At 43.8% G+C, this 21385-nt stretch overlaps 2 protein-coding genes across 6 annotated transcripts; one reads left to right on the top strand and one right to left on the bottom strand.

Annotated features, from left to right (window-relative positions):
* Positions 1–187: 187 nt before the first annotated feature.
* vps35l (VPS35 endosomal protein sorting factor like) lies at positions 188–11835 on the bottom strand. Of its 2 annotated transcripts, none has more exons than XM_030754865.1 (30): positions 11608–11835; positions 10278–10377; positions 9819–10001; positions 9620–9739; positions 9337–9361; positions 7413–7489; positions 7122–7250; positions 6949–7033; positions 6813–6869; positions 6579–6675; positions 6058–6105; positions 5782–5875; positions 5039–5239; positions 4886–4932; positions 4312–4423; positions 4069–4185; positions 3932–3985; positions 3776–3856; positions 3617–3679; positions 3442–3527; positions 3245–3325; positions 3041–3104; positions 2298–2396; positions 2132–2209; positions 1698–1812; positions 1380–1519; positions 1112–1277; positions 781–899; positions 494–640; positions 188–355 (listed from the first exon to the last, which is right to left on the bottom strand). In XM_030754865.1, exons 1-30 carry the CDS (start codon positions 11622–11624, stop codon positions 257–259), a joined length of 2901 nt encoding a protein of 966 aa, XP_030610725.1. In that variant the 5' UTR covers positions 11625–11835; the 3' UTR covers positions 188–256. The 2 variants fall into 2 exon arrangements, with proteins under 2 accessions (XP_030610725.1, XP_030610724.1); XM_030754864.1 differs by having other exon boundaries at positions 494–643; positions 11608–11834.
* A 98-nt stretch (positions 11836–11933) lies between these two features.
* Positions 11934–21376, top strand: zdhhc16b (zDHHC palmitoyltransferase 16b). 4 transcript variants are annotated; one of them, XM_030754638.1, is made up of 10 exons: positions 11934–12239; positions 15915–16215; positions 16295–16489; positions 16619–16707; positions 16788–16816; positions 16943–17076; positions 18776–18861; positions 18950–19073; positions 19491–19561; positions 20069–21376. In XM_030754638.1, exons 2-10 carry the CDS (start codon positions 15946–15948, stop codon positions 20169–20171), a joined length of 1101 nt encoding a protein of 366 aa, XP_030610498.1. In that variant the 5' UTR covers positions 11934–12239; positions 15915–15945; the 3' UTR covers positions 20172–21376. The 4 variants fall into 4 exon arrangements, with proteins under 4 accessions (XP_030610498.1, XP_030610499.1, XP_030610500.1 ...); XM_030754639.1 differs by having other exon boundaries at positions 15911–16215; XM_030754640.1 differs by lacking the exon at positions 11934–12239 and adding an exon at positions 12906–12989 and having other exon boundaries at positions 15911–16215.
* Positions 21377–21385: the final 9 nt, after the last annotated feature.

Here is a 21385-nt window from a genome sequence, read left to right as displayed (position 1 = left end):
CTATTTTAGGTTGTTGGGAGGCTGTATGTCAGTTTGATCCCCTTCTTTGCAGAGCTGATGAAATCACAGTGGGAGGAAACATCTTACAGCCTTGGACAGTCAACACACTAGGGTCTGATTCAAGTAGGGAGAATATGCTACATCAAAGTGTCCACAAAGAACAGGCATATACGACTACTTTGTTAGTTTTTATTTACAGAAATTTGATTGGAGCAGTTTTGTAGAACAATGTCTCACATGTTATTGAGGCCGGGGTTCAGGTGCGGGACTGCAGCGAAAGCCTCTGGACCATATCTGACAGGTGAGCCATGTCCGGCTGCTGAGTTTGATGTTTGATCAACTCCAGAGTCCGAACCTGCAGCAGACACACGAAGATGAGAAGGTCTGTGAGGCTGCATCCACAGAAAGCAGATTTAAACTGAAGAGCGCCACAAATGTATCTGCCTCAAAACTGGGAGGAGCTGCTTGAGAAAGCTGTGGAATGGGAACTCACAGAGGTGCGGGTCTCGCAGTATCCATGCTTGTGGCTGAGGTTCCAAAGGTTGACTGCCAGCTGGCTCAGCTTGTTGTTCCTCAGATCGCTGTGAGCCAGCAGGACACCAAACAGGGAGAAGGCCAGAGCGCCCTGCCGGCGTGTGCTCTGCTGCAGGAGGGTGGGAAACACACATGAGCGCGGTTTTCCAGAAGTGGATTTGATCATTCCCACGTGTACATGAAGGCAGCATTACTTTGGTTAAACAGTATCCACTAATGGATGCTTTAAAAACACCGTGTCCTCACCTCGTCACGACCGAGCGCCTTCAGATGGTCGAGGATCTGTCCGATCAGAGTCTCGCACAGCTTGTTGATCTCTGACAGAAATTTGGGGTCTCCGCCATATAGTGTCTCATTCGAATCCACTGAGCCGAGAAACGAGAGGAAAAGGTACATTTAGCTGGGAAAAGACTTTTGATGAACAGGTTTGCTGCAAAGTGAAGAGAAAAAAAATCTTCCATGTCCTGCTACATGTGACAAAAAGAGAAAATGCCATAAAATTTAAGGGCATACAGAAATTAGCCTGGAGAAATTCATAAAGGAGGACTCTGATGGGAATTCTGTGTGTGTTTGTTACCTTTGGGGATGGAGTAGAGATAGGTTTCCTGGCTCATGGCTGCCAGCAGGGGCAGAGCGCTGATGTAGACCCGCACCTTTGCGTCGCTGTTGTCCTCCCAGGTGTAATCCTGGACCATGTTGAGCAGACCCCGGACTAAGTAGAGCACCCCATGCTCTGGATGGTCCTGTAAAAAATTTGATTTGTCAAAATGTACTGGGACAAAATGGGCAATTACAGGTGTGACACATCTCTTGTAAACGCACCTCTGAACTGTAATGAACCTTACCGGGATAACCAGCAATGTTGCCAAGAAGCTGTTGATGAAGTCCAGCAGGAAGCTCTCAGAAGAGCGAACTTTTCCCTCCACGCTGATGGAGCGAGGAACCTCGGGAAGAATGCTTACTGCTGCCTTTAAGAAAGCATCCGCTGAAGGAAGGAAGGAAGGAAGGATGAGAAAGGCAAAGGAAGAAATAGAGAAAGGAACAACACAACAAGAGGAGGAAGAAGGGAGATAAAATTATCAGGGTATGGTTAAAAACATTAGGAGCCCAAGTTTGGAGCAACTAAATCTTATACTTAAATCTGAAATGAGGCAGCTGCTCACCCTGGGACAGACACTGATTGGCCAAAGCAACCTGACCAGACAACAGGTAGAGGCTGAGTCGACTGAAGATGCTGCTGAGAGACGGGATGGTGATGAAACTGTAGGCAGCACATGCCTAAAGAAAAGCGAGGGAAGAAGAAACTCCATGAAAAGGAATGCAGCCTCTGGGTTTATAAAAAAAAAAATTAAGCCAACACAGAAACCCCCAAAACTGCAGTTCCTGGAGTGACCACTAGAGGCAGGCTCAAACTGCTTTGAAATATGGAGTCCAGAAAGCAGTGGTTAATGTTACAATGGCTCTGCCCTTCTTTTATATACAGTTTATTCCCCCCTCCCCATAGCATGACCTCCCTTTCCTTTGGCATTGCTAAAATGTCATCCACAAGAAATGCTCAGTGATGTGCACTGATTTGAAACTGCATGTGTGTACTCACTCTGACGAAAGCAGCAGTTTTGCGAGAGTGACTCCCTCCCATTACCCTCCTGGTCTCCATGGCCAGCTGGTTCACCGTCTGAAAGCAACAAGGTCACATGAAGAAGACGTAGTTGGCGTTTGGGTGACTTAATACTGAAACACCAAATATACAAACACAGGCTTACATGAATGAGCTGCACCAGAACAGGCTCCAGGTTACAGAAGGTGGCTCTGGCCTCCACACAGAAACTCAGCTGCTGCTCAAAGTCACGCCCAAAGGAAACCTGAACAGACAGGCACAAAAATGTAGTCAAAAAATTTCAACAAGCAACATTCTGGGTTAGATAATCCCCCCCCCTAAAGGGAGCAGATAAAAGAAGAAAAAGATGACGAGGATAGGATTTTTTTAAGGAACTCAAAGGCTAGTCTGTTAGCTTCTGGGGACAACATCCAGTTTTTCAGGGCTTCCGGTGCAGCCTGTAGATATCTGAGCCTCTTCTGTGGAACAGTCACTGTTCACAAATGCAGATAGTTTTAGAAAAGCTAATCAAAAGCAAAGTCATAGTTAGACAATGGCCTGTGGCAGATTTTGGCAGATGAATTCCATCTTTTGCTTCCACACAGACTGTTTTTGTGAATGCAACCAAAGCCTGCTCAAATGTGATTGGTAAAAAAACAACAACAACAAAAGACTTAGACTACAAGAAGACTACAAACAGAAATGAGAAAACCTCTGGTACTTAAACTCTTGTACCTTGCCTACACATACACATATATACATTTTAAATTAATACTTCATCCAACACGGCAGCTTGAAGCAAACAGCCATTGGCAGCTTAATAAAGTCAGATAAATAGTAGTTGTGATTGTTTCATGGGATTTGCTGACCATAATAAAATCTAATGTAACAGCAGCGTTGGGGTCTCACCATGCGGATGAAGCCGATGATCAGCAGACCCAAAGATCTTTTCTCGTCTTCAAGAGTAAGAGCACTTCAAGACAAAGAGAAAAATTAATGCATTATTATATTAAACTAGCTGAAACTACAACTATAAATTGCCTCCAAATGCCTAAAAGCCACAACAATTGTAGTAATATACATCTGTATAACACACACAAACCAATACCCTACTTGACAGAGTCGTGCATGGTCTTGCAGATGTGGAGCATGGCGTTGAGGATCACTGGGTCTCTGGTGAGCTCCACCTGGTGCCTGCAGGAGAGGGAAAGGAGCAGAGCAGTGACATTTGTAAGAAAGCATCACTACAGTACGTCTGCCACAACCCTCAATAATCTCATGACTTGAATAAACTCTAAGGTGGCTCTTACTTGATGAAGACCTCCATGATGGATTTGCAGACCTCCACCCTCACGCTGTCCTTCTGGAACATGTCCAGGAACGGCAGGAAACGCTCCTGAAGAACCGAATAGAGAAAAACTGTGAAACTGCAGCCTCACATTTGAATCACTGTTTCGTTATGCATTTCAAACTGGGGATGCTCACCATGGAGAAGAGGACGGAGAAGTCGTGGACGTAGGTGAGGATCTTCCTGATCACTGACTGCAGCTACATGCAGAACAGACATGAAACAGTCACTACTGAGCAGAAGGGAATGAGGATGATGGAGAGCAGCTGAGATTCAAGATATCAGAGACAGCTGACCTGAGGATAGGCGTCCTCGAATGCTCGGTCAGGGGTCATGTGTTTGATGATGTCAGCCAAAATCGTGTTAACCTCCCGTTTCTGACAGTCAGAGATAGAGAGAGGATTAAGAAAGCTAATGCATTTCCAAATTCGGTTTGACTGCTTTGTACTCACTGTAAAGTGTCGGCAGGTAAACTCCACCCAGATTTCAGCACAGTTGATGTAATCCTGAAAACCAAAATGAGACTTTGAGATCTGGAACATTCTGACGGGAATAACGAGCCTTTTTGAAAACTAGGATCAGCTAGAACCTGAGGACTGCGGACTTTGGTGACGACTTTCCAGGCTTCGTTCAGGATCGTCAGCCTCTCGGATTCTGGAGGATCGGCACACGCCAGACTGCGACCCAGAGATCCGAACAACAGATGCTGAAAAGGAGACGACATTCAAACACTCCCCACATGCCGTAAACAAAAGAACATTTAAGACCAGAGGTAAAAAATAAAAGTCTGAAAGAAATGTAGCAAACATCACAGCCTTTCATGCTCTCTGACCTTTGGGAAGCCGGCCTCGTCGCAGTCTTTGATCATACCGATGAAGTCTGTGGCTCTGGCTGCAACAAACTCCGGCCTGAATGCCCTCATCACTGAATTCAAAAGCAGAGCACTTTGGGAAACAGAAACACGATGAATTAGGGAACTGCGGTGCTCATTTTCTTTATAATAAAAACATTTTGTGACTTTAATGATACCTGCACTAAATATGAATGAGAGGTTTTTCAAAATAATGGTCATTTCTAGGGAATAAAAGTGCGATGAGACTTTAAGGCACATCACACGTAACAGCAATTACAAAACATTACAAAACAAAATTTGAGCACAATTAAATAACAGTGGTTGTACTGAGTGTAAAGTAGCATAGTATTCTTCAGCTATTCATTTCTTACAAAAAAAATCAACATTAGGCAAGACACAATGGCATTCTTGCAACCCAACAACACGACATAATCTAATAAACCGTTAAAGACCACTGATCTGAAACACACCCCAATAGTAGTTTTTTCACCATGATTGGGAAAAAAAAAATGAAATTCACATTTTTTATTATTTAGCTTCCAAAAGCACTCACTTATTTCCCAGTTTCTTGCATCTCTCCATCATCTCTGTAAGCAGAGACTGGAATAGAAACACAAACAGCCTTAAAAGCAGAAATACCAGTGAGTTTGTGCCTCTGTGAGGCTTTCACCAAGTTCAACTTTTTCAGTAATGTCTAAGAAAATACCTCTGGAGCTCTGTATGCGATGCACTGCAGGATCCAGCTGATGGCAGGTGAGTAGAGTGTCAGGTACTCAGGCATCTCCACCCTCTGCAGGACCAGCTGGTTGTGGATGCTCTCGCTGTTGATCTGTCGAAAAGTGCCGAGCGGGTCGAAGAAGTTGCGGTTCAGGCTGTCCTTCAGGTGGGGGGCCACCTCCATGCCCACCTACAAAGAGGGACATATTATACGGTGTCAATGAAACAAAGCCTATAAAACTGGTACTGATAAGCCCAAGTCAAAAATAGGATTGTTGATGTTGCATTTGCAGTAATTTATATATTGGAAACTGTTATGGATCAGGGAGCAGCAGTGATATGTGCACTCAGAAAAAAGCAGGCATCAAGGTCAAAGGGTAGGAGATGGATTAAGTCAGAAATAGCATGAAAGACAGAAGCTGGGGCTGCAGTGGGTTGCAAAGTGGGTTGCAGAGGCAGCAACAACTGTATACAGGCCAAAGCAGCTTAAATAGCACACCCACATATGAGATCTGTTAACAGAAAGGTACGCAATGCTCAATTTAAAATTTCCAGCCACATTTAAACCTGAGACAAAAACAACACCTTACCTGAAAACTTGAAACAACAGCATTAATTATACAAATCAATATATGTTCATTAAACTGTCTATGGGACTGAAGGCAAAGAAAAATGGGCCAGTAGGGAAAATGAGGGAAAGAGAGACAGAATACAGAGCAGAGCCCATCTCACCCTGCAGAGATAAGCTCTGGCATATGCAGCCACCAAAGGATCTCCAATCCCTCTGATCATGGCTGTCAGCCGAGGAAGGGTCTCCTGAATGCCGCTGTGGAAGGTGGCAGGGTGGACAAACAAAGTTTTATGAGGATAAAAAAACTATATCTTCCAGTTTACAAACACGGGTGCTGTATCACAACTATTAACACAGCACTTTCCAAATATTATTACTAAATCTTTATGGATCCTAAAGAGAAATCCAGGAGGAAACTGATAAACTGTAGGACTCACGATTTGTTGAGGAAACGGTTGCACTTGAGAATGGCAGCTTCTACATAGCTGCACAAACAGGTTAAAGAATCAAATTTGCATACAACATACAAATTACATACATACATAAGTCACTCTGCATTTAGTCATTAGTTATTATTAATCTCTGGCTCTCTTCCACAGCATGTTTCTGTCTCATCTCCCTCCCCTCACCCCCAACCAGACACAGAAGATATCTGCCCCTCCCTGAGCCTGGATCTGCTGGAGGTTTCTTCCTCTTAAAAGGGAGTTTTTCCTTCCCACTGTCACCAAGTGCTGCTCATAGGGGGTCGTTCTCATCGTTGGGTTTTCTCTGTAATTACTGTAGGGTCTTCCTGTCTCCTTCAGACTTACTATCAGACCCCTCCTCCAGACTACAGCTTTAGAGAAACCACTGCTCATAAGAGCATCATCTTTCAACACTAGGTCTGTGAGTGAATGAAACTCTTTCCAAAAGCAAACTATGAACTCATATCCTTCTGTGTGAGGGTGGTGAAGGATACAGTCTTGGAAGAAGCTCTCTGATGGAGGCGATCTTGTAGAACCAGTTGAGGCACGTCTCCTTTGCTGTGTCATTCACATCTTCAGCTGCAAAGTTATCTGAGGTGGCAAAAAATAAGTCAAGTGATAGTTAACAAATGAATCAATGCAATGTTACAAACGCTACAAAAAAAAGGTTAAATGCTATAAATAGCATTTAAAACAGCTTAAGCTGGCTGTGAATATCTCCACCCTACCTGGTAAGGGGCGTGGGTCTGAACACATGGTCCAGATCCTGTCATACACTAGCCGCCCTGCAAACAAGGAAGACCATACTAACAAAACTTGCACATTGTTAGGGATGAACGAGGGAAAATCTGAGTCTTTACTGACCAAATGTGTCGAGGATATCAGTGATGAGAACAAATTTGCTGGGGTAGAACTGGATCACCGAGGTGTCGGACAGAAGCTTGGAGCACTGGAACACGGATCACAGCTCAGTGCTGATTCTCTTATAGGGAACACCAGTCAATATTGCCACAGCTTAAATAAACATTCCAGATTACCTGGATGACAATCTTCAAGGCTTTGACCTTCTGGTCAGAGGACCAGGCCTCCTTCAGGGACTGGTTCAGCTCCTCAATGCGGTTGGCGTAATCCTGCTGCGAGAGGTTCAGTAACTCTCTCTGGGAGCCCTGAACACACACAGACAAGGAGATTGAAACAACATCCCTACTCTGAAGAAAGCTCAGCTGAAATTGTTTTTACTTGAATGAATTCTGCCAGTTTGAAGTGAACTCTGAAAGCTTCAGACATGTTAGCTTCTGCAAGTTCAACATGTGCAGTGAGACGCCTACCTCCTCTAGATCATCCAGCTCCTCCAGACGAGTGCGAACTTTCTCTGAAACTGCTGATCCTGGACTGGTGGCTTTACCTAGTGAAAGCAGGAAGTGATGAACCAAGTTAAGAACCAAATAACAATTTGACCAATAACTGTTGCTGATACTTTGGTTGTTTTTCCTTTTTGTTATTGTTGCCAATTAGTATTTATTCAGAGGAAACAAATAAATCTTCCTCATTAAAAATAACTGACCTGCTTTGGAGTCTTTCAGCTGTTTGTCACACAATTCTTGAACATTAAGCCAATGCAAAACCGATGTGACACTGATGTAACACAATAAATACACTGTATTGCCAAAAGTATTTGCTCATTTGCCTTCACACACATATGAACTTGAGTTACATTCCATTCTTAATCCATGTGAGGTCAGTCCACCCTTTGCAGCTATAACAGCTTCAACTCTTCTGGGAAGGCTTTCCAAAAGGTTTTGTGTTTATGGGATCCAAAAGGTGTTCTATCAGGCTGAGGTCAGGACTCTGTGCAGGCCAGTCAAGTTCTTCCAAACCAAACTGGTTCATCCATGTCTTTATGGAGCTGCTTTGTGCACTGGTGTGCAGTCATGTTGGAACAGGAAGGGGCCATCCCCAAACTGTTCCCACAAAGTTGGGAGCATCAAATTGTCCCAAATGTGTTGGTATGCTGAAGCATTAAAAGTTCCTTTCACTGGAACTAAGGGGCCGAGCCCAACTCCTGAAAAACACCCCCACACCATAATCTCCCCTCCACCTACACTCGGCACAATGCAGTCAGATAAGTACAGTTCTCCTGGAAACCGTCAAACCCAGACTCGTCCATCAGATTGCCAGATGGAGAAGTGTGATTCAACCCTCCAGAGAACACGTCTCCATTGCTCTAGAGTCCAGTGGCGGTGTGCTTTACACCACTGCATCTGACACTTTGCATTGAGCTCGGTGATGTAAGACTTGGATGAAGCTGCCATGGAAACCCATTCCACGAAGCTCTCTACACACTGTTCTTGAGCTGATCTGAAGGCCACATCAAGTTTGGAGGTCTGTAGTGATCGACTCTGCAGAAAGTTGGTGACCTCTGTGCACTATGACCCTCAGCATCCACTGACCCCACTCTGTAATTTTACATGGCCTACCACTACATGGCCGAGTTGCTGTTGTTTCTTATCGCTTCCACTTTGTTATAATCCCACTAACAGCTGATTGTGGAATATTTAGTAGTGAGGAAATTTCACAACTGGACTTGTTGCACAGGTGGCATCCTATCACAGTACCACGCTGGAATTCACTGAGCTCCTGAGAGCGACCCATTCTTTCACTAATGTTTGTAGAAGCAGTCTGCATGCAGAGGTGCTTGGTTTATACACCTGTGGAAGTGATTGGAACACCTGAATTCAAAGATTTGGATGGGTGAGTGAATACTTTTGGCAATATACTGTAAAGATTATCCACTGACATCTGCAAACCCCAAGCAGCAACTTCCAAGATTGAAATTTGAAGCCAACAGGAAGTGCCAAAAATTGCAGTTCCTCCAATGGCCACTTGAGGCTGACTCCAAAACCCAGTCAATCCCCATATACTCATTTTAAGATCTCCAACTTTTCAAATCAGTGGGGTATGTCAAGGTGGCTGCATGAATCTTTTATACTATTTTATTTGCCAGTGTCAGTCAACAGAGCCAATACTGTCAAAAACCAACACTCTGCACATATATTGTTGAGTCCCTACTCAACAAAAGTGCTCGAACGACTGAGCTTCATGGACAGAAGAATGCAATGAAGGCAGCTTTGGATAGTAGAATCATTACATTTCGATGCCGTCACAGGATTTATTGACAATAAGGAAACTATAGACAGCAGTACAAGCTTATTAAAGATTATTATGCAGGATAGAAACATAGGTTGATCTTACCTCTGTCAGAGCCCATGAAAAGATTCTATGGAAAAAGAAATTTTTAATTAGGTTTTAGTCTCACAAAGCACAACTATGTAAAAAGCTTTAAACTCCTCTGAATATTTCTTTCTTCCCAGCTGTAAAATTTCATAAACACAAGTATTTTTTCTAACTAGCCAAGACAGCAGTTTTGTGGCCACTGCATGCCTAAATTATGAGATAACAGGCCCCTGGGTAAGAGCTGTAAAAACCTCAACTACAGAGCAGCTCAGTCTCGCTGCTACGATGGGAGACGACTCACAATGGAGAGTTTTTCTGTGGTGGTGAACCTGGCCAGGATTTCCCCTCGCTTCAGTGACCAAGGTTCAAAATCTGGCCCCACTGCCTCTTCTTCCTTCTCTCTCTTCTTCCTCCCCAGGTCCTGAAAGCACAACACCTCTTGTCACCATCACTTTCAGATAAACAGTGCTTCAGGAATAACATTTATCCAAGTAACTGACTCCTGTGGAGCTGCTGTGCGACATGGCTGGAGTCTCGCTGGCCGAGGCTGCTGCAAACATGGACAGGGGGTCGGTCCCGTCCAGCATGGAGCTCAGAGGGTCTGGGGGTGCTGAGGAAGAGGAGGATGAAGAGGAAGAGGTGCTGCCTTTACGGGTCCCACGACGGGTCTTTGTATCTGTCACCTGGATGGAGTGAGAGAGTCAAACCTGTCACAGGGACATTAAAAAAACTACAATATTCTCGTATGTTTTCCGTGAATTATATAAAGTTATCATCTATTTAGTTTCTATTTTTTTAAAAAAGATTTTTTTTTTTTTAGCAGATTATGCCAGGAGGAAGCAGTAGAGATGGAGAGTCAGGTCACAGGAAGAAAAGGTTTATGATGCAGACAGATGTTTTTAATCACATGCATATGAAGCTGATAAAGATGCAGCTCAACAGGAGTGAGAGACTGATACCATGATGGGTTTCAGCGGATGGTAGTCTCCAAAATCAACTGGAATGGCCTCAGGACGACACCGCTGCAGCTCTGCATCATAGTTGCGCCCGCGGGAACGCCTGGTTACACAAAAGACAGTTTTTGGTCTTAATTTCTTTAATAATGAACTGAACAAGACCCATCCATCCATCCATCCATTCTCCATCCATCCTGTTCAGGGTGACGGGGGGCTGGAGCCCACTGCAGCTGTCATAGGGTGAAAGGCAGGGCACACCTTGTACAGGTCGCCAGCATGGTGGAGTGGTGGTCTCACAGCAAGAAGGTCCAAGGTTTCGATTCCACCTTGGACAGGGTCTTTGTGTGTGGAGTTTGCATGTTCTCCCCATGTTTGCGTGGGTTTTCTCCAGGTACTCCAGTTTCCTCCCACAGTCCAAAGACATGCAGTTACTGGGGTTAAGTTAATTGGTGATTCTAAATTGCCCATAGGTGTGAATGGGAGTGTGAATGGTTGCCTGGCTTTCTGTGTTAGCCCTGCGACAGGCTGCCTGAACAAGACCCTTTAAGCCAAAAAAAAAGATGCACCACTCTAAGAAAGAAAAGCACGGGCAATTAGTTAAGCGGTTTACACTGCTCAGTGTGAAATTAAAAATAATATTTCTTCATCTACAGTACGTAATACTAAAAGATCTGGAGAAATAAGTGGACAGGAAAAACAATGGGTGCTTAATTTTCCAAGCTAAAGAGGAGCGCAGAGCTCAAAAGCCAGCATCTGTGATGCCACGGGGGTGCATTGGTACAGATTGCATGGATAACCTGTACAAGGTGTACCCTACCTCTCGCCCTATGACAGCTGGGATAGGCTCCAGCCTCCCCACCCCCCCCAACAGGATAAGCGGAAGAGAATGGATGGATATTTGACTGAATAAGCCACCACTTTCTTATGTATCCCTGCTAATATATTCAGGATATCTATAATGGCAGTAGTTTGACTGGTGGTGTATTAAGGTCTATATGTGAGAGTGCGTCTCTGCTGTTAAATCTAAACTCCTGAAAATGGGAACGCCTAACCTCTAGCTTTCTGTGATACACAGCCGCGGGCTTTATAAGTCCAAACAAAACGCGTTTGAGTCAAAGCCACAGCCATAACAATACCAAATAAAGCTGCTTTGGGCTTTAATGTTATGTTGCAAGCCTGGAAAACAAAGTTGACATGTCGTTTGTTTAACGTAACACTAAACGAGACAAACGTAACTGCACCGCATGTATGTTCTCAGAGTCGCTCCGTGTTCGAAGACTAACGATTCCCGCTGCTAATAAGCTGTTTTTATAACAAGAAAATAGCATCTTACCACTGCACCGCAGCCATTTTTCTACATCATATGACACCTCAGGACTTCCACGATAGGAAGTTAATTTAATTTGGGTGTTTTTGTTTCACAGTGGGGGGGTTTGTTGGTTATTTACTGTCGCCACACTAAACAAATACTGCTGTTAATATGTAATAAAATGTCGCTAATAATTTGTTGCAACGAACGGCGTGATTTAAAAGGGATTTTAATGAACGGTGGCAAAATAGAACTTAATTTCCCAGAATGCATTTCGTGCTTTTGACGACCTTTCACCGCTGAGAGGAGAGGAAGAGGAAACAGACAGGAGGTTCCACTTTGGAACAACATCTCAGGCGCTGAGTTTCCGCTATGTAACGCCACCGAGTTTACTCAGCCTGCGACGGTTGCTGTCAACTCCTGGCACATTATCTTTAAAAATATCCTTTTCTAGATATTTCGCTGGCAGTCCAGTTTAGGAGCCAGAACAGAGTCCAGAGACACACTAGTTTTGCTGCTGTTGAGTGACTCATCTAACAATATACGATCTTTGTGAGGCTCGCTGCCGGTGGCACTGATCTCTGCAGGATCCAGTCCAGCCGAACCATGACCTGACCGTGGTCCTGTAGGTTTCTCCGCCCAGTTCTCCTGACCAGGTACAGTCTGTTGTTGTTAAGTTTGGCCCAGGCGGCAAATTGTTTCTATTAAAACGAACTGGTAAGGGTAGGGCATGGAAGCGGCTGCAGTTAGCCAGCTAGCGTTAAAATGTGACATATCTGACTGTTTGGATACAGTAGACATAATTCTAGGGTCCTCTAAAATACCCTATATAAAAAAAAGGGCAAAAAAGAGTCACCCTACATAATTCAGTCAATCTGCTATATTCATGTGTACACTGGTAATACTGTTTTGTCTCAGCCATAACCAGTCATTGTAGAAAACGTGCTTTTTAAACACTTACGTGGCTACAATATAATAACATTAAAGTCAGTAGCAGATACAGCAGAACACGAAGTTGTGTTTGTGTTGGTGCTGTCACACAAAGTGTAATTGAACGGTGAACTGTGATGGAGTCTGAGGAGAATGAATGACTCATATGACGAAATGATGACCTAAAAGAGAGTCCTGTGACATTTCTGTTATGAGATCTCACTTCAGCTTACATAAGTGTGAACTCCCATTCAGAGACGCTATTTGTTCAGCACTTGCCAAGAATAAGAAATGAATGAAGGTGGGATGAAAATCCAGTGAAGCAGCTGCTTTTGCACTTGTTATAGTGGTTATTAATTTGGTGATGTTACAGATGCTAAAGATTCAGACTCTGATTCTCAGTTTGCTGCAGGTTTCTGACTTAAAGGCGAAGACGTGCAGGCTGTAAACCCTTTCGTCCAGCAGCCCGATCAATAGTAAGCAAACAACTGTTGGGCTACATCACAGTCACTAAAATTAAGACAGGGCTACACTAATGATTATCTTCAGTCAGTATCCACGTTTGATTAATCAGAATCCAAGTAGTTACTTGAAAAACATTAAAAAAAAGGCAAGTTACTGTCTACAAGGGAAAAATGTCAGACAGTGCCTCCTCCTCCTCCTCCTCCTCCTCTGTGACTCAGAGACAGTGCAGAGGAAGAGGACAAAGTAAAGCCTATTATAGTGAGACTGTCAGGTTGTGACCTTCCTTTCTTCTAAGACCAGATTTAGAGCAGTGGGTTTCCATAGAGACTGCTTCTTCCCACATGCCCCCCCCCCCCCCCCCCCCCCCCCCCCACACACACACACCTGTCTGTCAGGTACAAACCATGAACATTAATATTATGCCCTTTAAAAACCCTTCAGACGCCCACCAGCCTGCCTGTGCAGTGATACGACTCGTTCAGCTTGTCACACAAACAGAAATTGTGTTAGCTCTGTTTATTGTCAAAGAAAGGTGTTTTTCTTTTATAAATGTATTAAGTTATGAATTTAACTTCAAGCAGAGTCTGACTTTCCATCTCATTCAGGGCTGAAACAGATTAACCGTTAGACAATCACTAGACTGGCAGAAACTGAATGAAGGCACTTTCAAACAAATCTGTTTGCTGGCTGCATCAACTCATAAGAGAGGATTTGTTGCCTTTTTTGTTTTTTTTTTCTAATGATACAATAAACATCTTAGCTTCTGGAAATTTGCTGTGTCCAAATTCTTTTTAAAACTGTGACAGCACCTTCACTGCTGCTGTTATCACTCTTTTTGTTGAAAAAATTGGGGGATGCATGGACTTAATGTTGTTATATTTTTCTTCCAAATACTTTTCTATTGCAGGTCTATTTTTTGTTGCAAGGAACAGGTGTTCCAATCACCTGGCCATCTCCACAGGTGTATAAACCAAGCACCTCTGCATGCAGACTGCATCTACAAACATTAGTGAAAGAATGGGGCGCTCTCAGGAGCTCAGTGAATTCCAGCGTGGTACTGTGATAGGATGCCACCTGTGTAAAGAGTCCAGTCATTAAATTTCCTCTCTATTAAATATTCCACAATCAGCTGTTAGTGGGATTATAACAAAATGGAAATGAATGGAAGTGACAGCAACTCAGCCATGTAGTGGTAGGCCACATAAAATCAGAGTGGGGTCAGTGGATGCTGAGGGTCATAGTGCACAGAGGTCACCAACTTTCTGCAGAGTCGATCACTACAGACCTCCAAACTTGATGTGGCCTTCAGATCAGCTCAAGAACAGTGTGTAGAGAGCTTCATGGAATGGGTTTCCATGGCAGAGCAGCTGCATCCAAGCCTTACATCACTAAGCACAATGCAAAGCGTTGGATGCAGTGGTGTAAAGGATCCCGCCACTGGACTCTAGAGCAGTGGAGACGTGTTCTCTGGAGGGATGAATCACGCTTCTCCGTCTGTCAATCTGATGGATGAGTCTGGGTTTGACAGTTGCCAGGAGAACTGTACCTGTCTGACTGCATTGTGCCAAGTGTAAAGTTTGGTGGAGGGGGGGGTTATGGTGTGGGGGTGTTTTTCAGGAGTTGGGCTCGGCCCCTTAGTTCCAGTGAAAGGAACTTTTAATGCTTCAGCATACCAACACATTTGGGACAATTTGATGCTCCCAACTTTGTGGGAACAGTTTGGGGATGGCCCCTTCCTGTTCCAACATGACTGCACACCAGTGCACAAAGCAGCTCCATAAAGACATGGATGAACCGGTTTGGTTTGGAAGAACCTCAACCCAGTGGAACACCTTTGTGATGAATTAGAGCAGAGACTGTGAGCCAGGCCTTCTCATCCAACATCAGTGTCTGACCTCACATATGCACGACTGGAAGAATGGTCAATAATTCTCATAAACACTCCTGAACCTGTGGAAAGCCTTCCCAGAAGAGTGGATGCTACTATAGCTGCAAAGGGTGAACCAGCATCATATTAAACCCCATGGATTAAGAATGGATGTTACTAAAGTTTATATGTGTGTGAAGGCAGATGACCAAATACTTTTGGCAGTACAGTGTATTTAATGTTACACCCTCTTAAAATCATGGTCTGTGTCATTTGTTTTCAGGGTTTTCAGAAACACCCCCAAAAATGAAACAAACAGCGAAAATATGATGAATTAGGCCAAAAAAAATAACCAAACAAATAATTTTTTTGCCAAAAAAAACTTCTTATAGAAAGGTCACGATATGTATGTGTATAGGTCTGATTTAATGTCTAATGGGAAGCCCAGCTGCTGGATGTCCTCTTCTAAATGTAAATAATGAGAGATTAGCTCTCATTATTAATGTCATCCTATTTTGGAGAACCTGAACAAGTCTTATCTGTGTAACCAATACTCACTTTCATGACACGAGGCCCCAGGATCAGATGGCCACTTTATTTCCTTCCTAAGACGTCCCTTTGCGTTTCCCTCTTATAAGGTTACCACTCTGCATCTCCCCCTGAGAGGTTTTTGGCCCGCTGATGAAGATTTGCTTTCAATTATTAACAGGAGAAGTTTATTTGTAGGGGCTGGCGGGCGTAGCTCCTTACCTGATAGCCCCTGTCCTTGTTTGCTTTAATGGGCATATGTCACACAGGAGATGTTGTCACTGTACTTAAATTGCTTGAGTGTTTTCTCGGGAAAGGGAACACTTTCTGGGAATGGAAGCCCTTCTTCACCTGTATAAAGCTCACCACTCTTCCTGTTGGCCGCCTTTTCAAATATACTGGGAGCTCTCTGCAGGCACTCTGCAGCGATGGAAAGCTCGATGTCTATCAGACTGCGTTATGAGGAGCTGCTGTTTTACGCGGCCTGTGTTTCAAACTGCTGGTCTGTGTGTTTGTGTGTTTGCGTGTGTTTGGAAGGCAGAGTGTGTAGGAGAGGAGGCAGCGGTGGTGGCATGCGTATGAGCAGCACCTGGAGGTGGCAGCTCTCCCGAGCCATGCGACTGGGGCTGCGCTGGTGCTGGCTGTGCCGCACACTGAGGGGGGGCCAAGGCGGGGGTACCAAAGCGTGGATCGGCGGCAGGTTGTTGGAGCTGTGGCGCTACGGCAAGCTCCTGCTCAGGTCCCTGTATTACAACAGTCTCACCGACTCAGACACTCTGCTGGACTGTGCTTTTGAACCGGTCTATTGGATCGTGGACAACGTGACCCACTGGTTTGGAGTGGTAAGCTCACTTCCCTCCTCTTTTATTCCTACGCCTGCTACTTCTTTCCTTAATCTTTCTTCTTCTCTCATCCGGCCAGGTGTTTGTGTGTCTTGTCACCTTGCTGACATCCTCAGTTGTGGTCATCGTCTACCTGTTTGTCATACCCACAATTGTCAGCACGTACCCTGCACACTGGATTGCGTGGCACCTCTGTTGTGGCCACTGGCTTCTCACTATGGTGGTCTTCCATTATTACAAGGCGACCACCACCTCTCCAGGACACCCACCGAAGGTAGGCTTCAGACCCCCCAGAAGCTGACGTAGTGGCGGTTCCTGATTTCTTTGTTTTTTGCATGTTTGTCACACTTACATGTTTCAGATCATCAAACAAAGATAACCTGAATAATTTTTTTCAAATCAGGACAAAAGTCATATTCCTTCTGTGTCCATCTGTAAGAAATGCATCATTCCAAAACCACCAAGGACGCACCACTGCAGTATCTGCAACGTGTAAGTTTGGCACATGATTCAAATGTTTTTCCCCCCATAATGTTAAAATAATTCTAAAATGTTATAATATTATACTGCAGGTGTGTTTTGAAGATGGACCACCACTGTCGTATCCTTCTAACCGGGAAAAACTCAAAGTGGAGTGCATGAAAATGAACTTTTATTTCATGTTTTAAGAGTTGTGTGTTTTCTGGTGTTCCCCTTGTTGTACATATTGAACTGAGCACTTTTCCAGCCTGGTTGAATAACTGCGTGGGCCATTTCAACCATCGCTACTTCTTCTCCTTCTGCCTCTACATGACCATGGGCTGCATCTACTGCAGCATCAGCAGCAGGAACATGTTTTTGGACGCCTACAACGCTGTAGAGGTAAGGCTGGATGAGGAGAGATTGCTGGAGTTTTCATCTTGGCAACTGCCATCCCATAAACACATCTCGGTGTTCCAGTCTAGTTTACATGCATTATGACACGACTCTTTTAATTGGGTTTTTCCAGTTATTAGTAATGCTGCTGCTCTGCATGGTTTAAGTGAGGAGCTATGAGGAAATGTTTTGCACCTGTCAGTATAGTATGAAGGCAAAATGTCAGCTCATGTAACAAACAACACGAGAAACAGGAGACCTGAAAATGATCCGCACCTTCTGCCTTCATACTTATTCTGATTAAGTGTGCCAGCTGGTAAACAGAAAACTGCAGGCTTTGGATATTAATGGTAAAGGAGCAGTTCAACACAAAATCCAAGTGTACTTTTTTTCCTGGCCTTTAGTGATTTCTAGCCGTCATTTGAAATCATGATCTGGTTTCATGTAGGAACTATTTTCCTCCTTCTGTCTACATCCGCCAACTAAAACAACCATGCAGCTGGCTGACGTTAGCTGATGTAGGATGCCTGCAATGTTTACTCCCTGTTTCACCGGACTTGTTTCTCTAATTTCCTCATCCTCGTCTCTGCCAAGAGGAAGGTTGCTGGAAGAGCTACGATTGAGAATGCAAAGGTGTATCTTTTGTGTAGTGTTGATATATAAAAGTATAGAAGATGGTGTCTTAAACTTGCATTCTTTTGAATGCCCACCAAGGGGCGACTCCTGTGCTTGCAGAAAGGGATCTGGCACTGTAGACATCTTTGGGAACAGCCCTGACCTCTGTAAACACTTTTTCTCATTTGGGGTCATATTGAATAAAATATTTATTTTAATTTAAAAAAAAAAGTGTCAGAAAGGAGGGTTATCCAGGGGATGCACATTACTGAACCACTTGTATCTGACGAGTGGTTAGCCAATAGCCAAACTCATCAGACACCCAGGATCGTAAAATATAGCAGGAGGCTGTAAATAAACAATAGATGGATGGATCTTTAAACTGGCAGCTCCCACGCTCAACTGAGGTGGGCAGGATTTGAATAATCAGGCCCCATCATATCTTAAAGACCTTATAGTCCCGTATCACCCAAGTATAGCACTTCGCTCTCAGACTGCTGGCTTACTTGTGGTTCCTCGGATACTTAAGAGTAGAATGGGAGGCTTTCAGCTTTCAGGCCCCTCTTCCGTGGAACCAGCTTCCAGCTTGGATTCAGGAGACAGACACCCTCTCTATTTTTAAGATGAGACTTAAAACTTTCCTTTTTGATAAAGCTCATAGTTAGAGCTGGATCAGGTGACCCTGAACCACCCCTTAGTTATGCTGCTATAGGCCTAGGCTGCTGGGGGGGGGGTTCTTCCTGTTAAAAGGGAGTTTTTCCCTTGCTCATAGGCATTTGTCTTATTGTTGAGCACCTTGAGGCAGCTGTTTGTTGTGATTTAGCGCTATATAAATAAAATTGAATTAAATTGAATTGAAAGGAAATTAAATGAGAATGTACACTCTGACGAACGAGAGGAGGGGACTGTCACGAGCATCAGCCTGTCATCATTTGTAGATGCGTGCTTCCTTCTGCACGTGCACGGTTGTGCAGTTTGCGGCTGTAGTTTGAACAAAAAGGTTCTGGAAAGACTTTTCTGCCTGAACTTCTCATTTAAAACTGTGGATGCTGCCCAGTTTGACACTAACTGCACTTCCTGTCTCCTTCAGACTTACTATCAGACCCCTCCTCCGGACTACAGCTTTAGAGAAACCACTGCCCATAAGAGCGTCCTCTTCCTCTGGGTGCTGACCAGGTGGGAGGCACTTTATGTTTTCAGAAAGTTCATAACATCATTCATATAATTCAAATTGTAATATGCCCCTTCCACTTCTTCCCTGCAGCTCTGTGGCAGTTGCTCTGGGAGGACTCACCCTGTGGCACGCCATACTTATCAGTAGAGGTGAAACCAGCATAGAGCGGCACATCAACTGCAAAGAAGCCAAAAGATTAAAGGAGAAGGAAAAGGTGTGTTCACTCCTATACAAAGTCAGCTGGAGTATAAAGTACTGGGCCATGGACTGCCTATAGGAGCCACTCAGTCATAGAAACCCACACCATGAAGCTCCCAGATCCCAGTTTTTGTGCTGATGTTAATGCCAGAGGTGTTTTGAAACTGTGTGCCTCAGCGCTCAGCAGCCCTGCTCTGTAACTTACATAATGTATAATGTACTCTGTTGAAGGTATAAATGACTTGCCATAGCTGCTTCCATTATAAATAAAATTCCAAGTTGGTAAAGTATTTGCATCTGTTTAGCTTTATATTGTTTTGTCTTTTGTTACACAAACCAGTTGAAGCTCAGCAGAGATCAATCAGAGATCAAGAATAAAATCCAGACTCATCAACAGTCTCTGAAAATCCTGTTTTCTCCTCTTCCAAATCAGGTGTTCAGAAATCCGTATCATCACGGTAAAATGAACAACTGGAAGCTACTGTTTGGTGTGGAGAAGAGGAGGTGAGTTCAGCCACTGCTTCAGATTTTGCGGTTCTTGAATGATTATGTGCAAGTATTCCACTTAGAGAGATGAACAGAAGTCACAGGTTAATTTTTTATTTTTGTCAAAACAACCTAAATTGTTCTTTTTACTACTGAAGTAAAAGAATCAAGTCTGAGTACCAGTCAGAAGAAAGTTGGCATGAATTGAGGAGCTGCTTGCCGGTCTTTGTGTCCACGTGATGCAGTTGGTGTTACTGTAGGATTTGTGGTTTTCTTACTGACCAGTTACTCAGTGAGTTTAGTGTATTTACTGAGTCATGTTCTATTAGTTGTCCTTGTTCTGGCTGTGAAGGACAAAAGCACTTCTGTAAGTTGGTGAAAACAGTCTTGATGTGGGGTTTCTTTCAAACAAACACAACGATCTGATGTGTAAAATCAGCTGTAACCCTTCAAAAGACTACAGCTTTGTGAGTCCTTCATTGTTTTCTGTCACAATTTGTGTCATCTGCTCTTTTTTTTCCTCAGTCACTGGATCACACGGGTCCTCTTACCCTCCAGCCATCTTCCCAACGGAGACGGCATCATGTGGGACTGCACCTTCACCAGGAGAGACCCCATGGCCATCTGACCTTCAGCCTTTCATATCAATTTTGTACCACATCAAAAACTTCTAACCTGCATTTGTGCTACAAGCAGCATCACTGGCAAGGAAGAAGCAGTGCATTTACACAGATCACGAGCCTTTTGCTGTGTCTGTATTGCCACCGATAGAAAGGGGGAAACAGAAGCTGCTAGTGTCTCAACTTCGTAGGCCCACCTGTCACTTTTCCACCTGTGAGACTAACCTGTGACTGTAGACTCATGGATGCTGCTGGCCAGCGTCTTTGTAAAGCCTCATTCACCTAGCCTTTATTGAAGAGATCATGAATAATTGTGTTTTTCTTACAGGTATGTGAGATGGGTGGGGTGTGGCACTATCATATCAGCAGAAAAACCCACAATGTTTTCTTCAGCTTCCATTTTGTTTTGTGCGGTTTTTGCAGCATTTCTCCATTTGCTGTTTTTTTTTTTTAAGTTGCAGTGCATTTGACCTTTCAGGGCCACCGTACAAGTCAGCAGAAACAACTTTAAAGTTTCCTCCTATTTACAGTAAACTTCTACTCTTGGTTCATGCTGCAGATGCTCCCCTAAATCTGACTTGTTAGCTTATAAAATAAGTCGTGCCAACGTTAACGTGCTTATTATTCATCAGTGATAAACGTGCAGAACGTGGCACCGTTAACAGCTGAGACTGTATTGATCTCTGGCTCTGAGCCTCAACTTCTTCTTCTTTAAAAGGTCTTTGGAGTTTTAATTGTGTAGTTTGGCCAGAATAACTGTCAGCGTGGGCTGAGGGGATCTATGAGGAAGCAGATCATGAAAGATGAAAATTTCTGATTTATTTAAGAAGTGTTGGATTGAAAAATGTTTTTAATATCGACTACTCTACATGTAAAAAAAAAAAAAAAAAGTCCACTGGTAACATCAGGGACCACTGGCCAAAGATGAGTGAAAAGCCAGCTACACAACTCATTTCCCAGTAACTTACACACTGGTGAAGAAGTGGTTGTGTGCCTTGTTTTTGTTATTCAGCCTTGAAACGTGTGAATCAAACACTGTGAAATATAACTCCATCTTTCAGGGTTTTTTTTTTTCCTTTTTCACGTCAGAAATCATGATGGTTGTGTAGGCTCTGCAGTTGCCATAGAAACAGACATCCAGCTGTGATGATGTTGGGAGCTGTGCTCCGGTTTCATTTATCCCACCTTTTTAAAATAAAACACGGTTTTGATATTTCTTGGT

Source organism: Archocentrus centrarchus, chromosome 19 (genome assembly GCF_007364275.1).
Source record: "Archocentrus centrarchus isolate MPI-CPG fArcCen1 chromosome 19, fArcCen1, whole genome shotgun sequence".
Classification (NCBI taxonomy): Eukaryota; Metazoa; Chordata; class Actinopteri; order Cichliformes; family Cichlidae; genus Archocentrus; species Archocentrus centrarchus.
The sequence above is the reverse complement of the archived record's forward strand: the minus strand, read 5'-3'. Positions and strand labels throughout refer to the sequence as shown.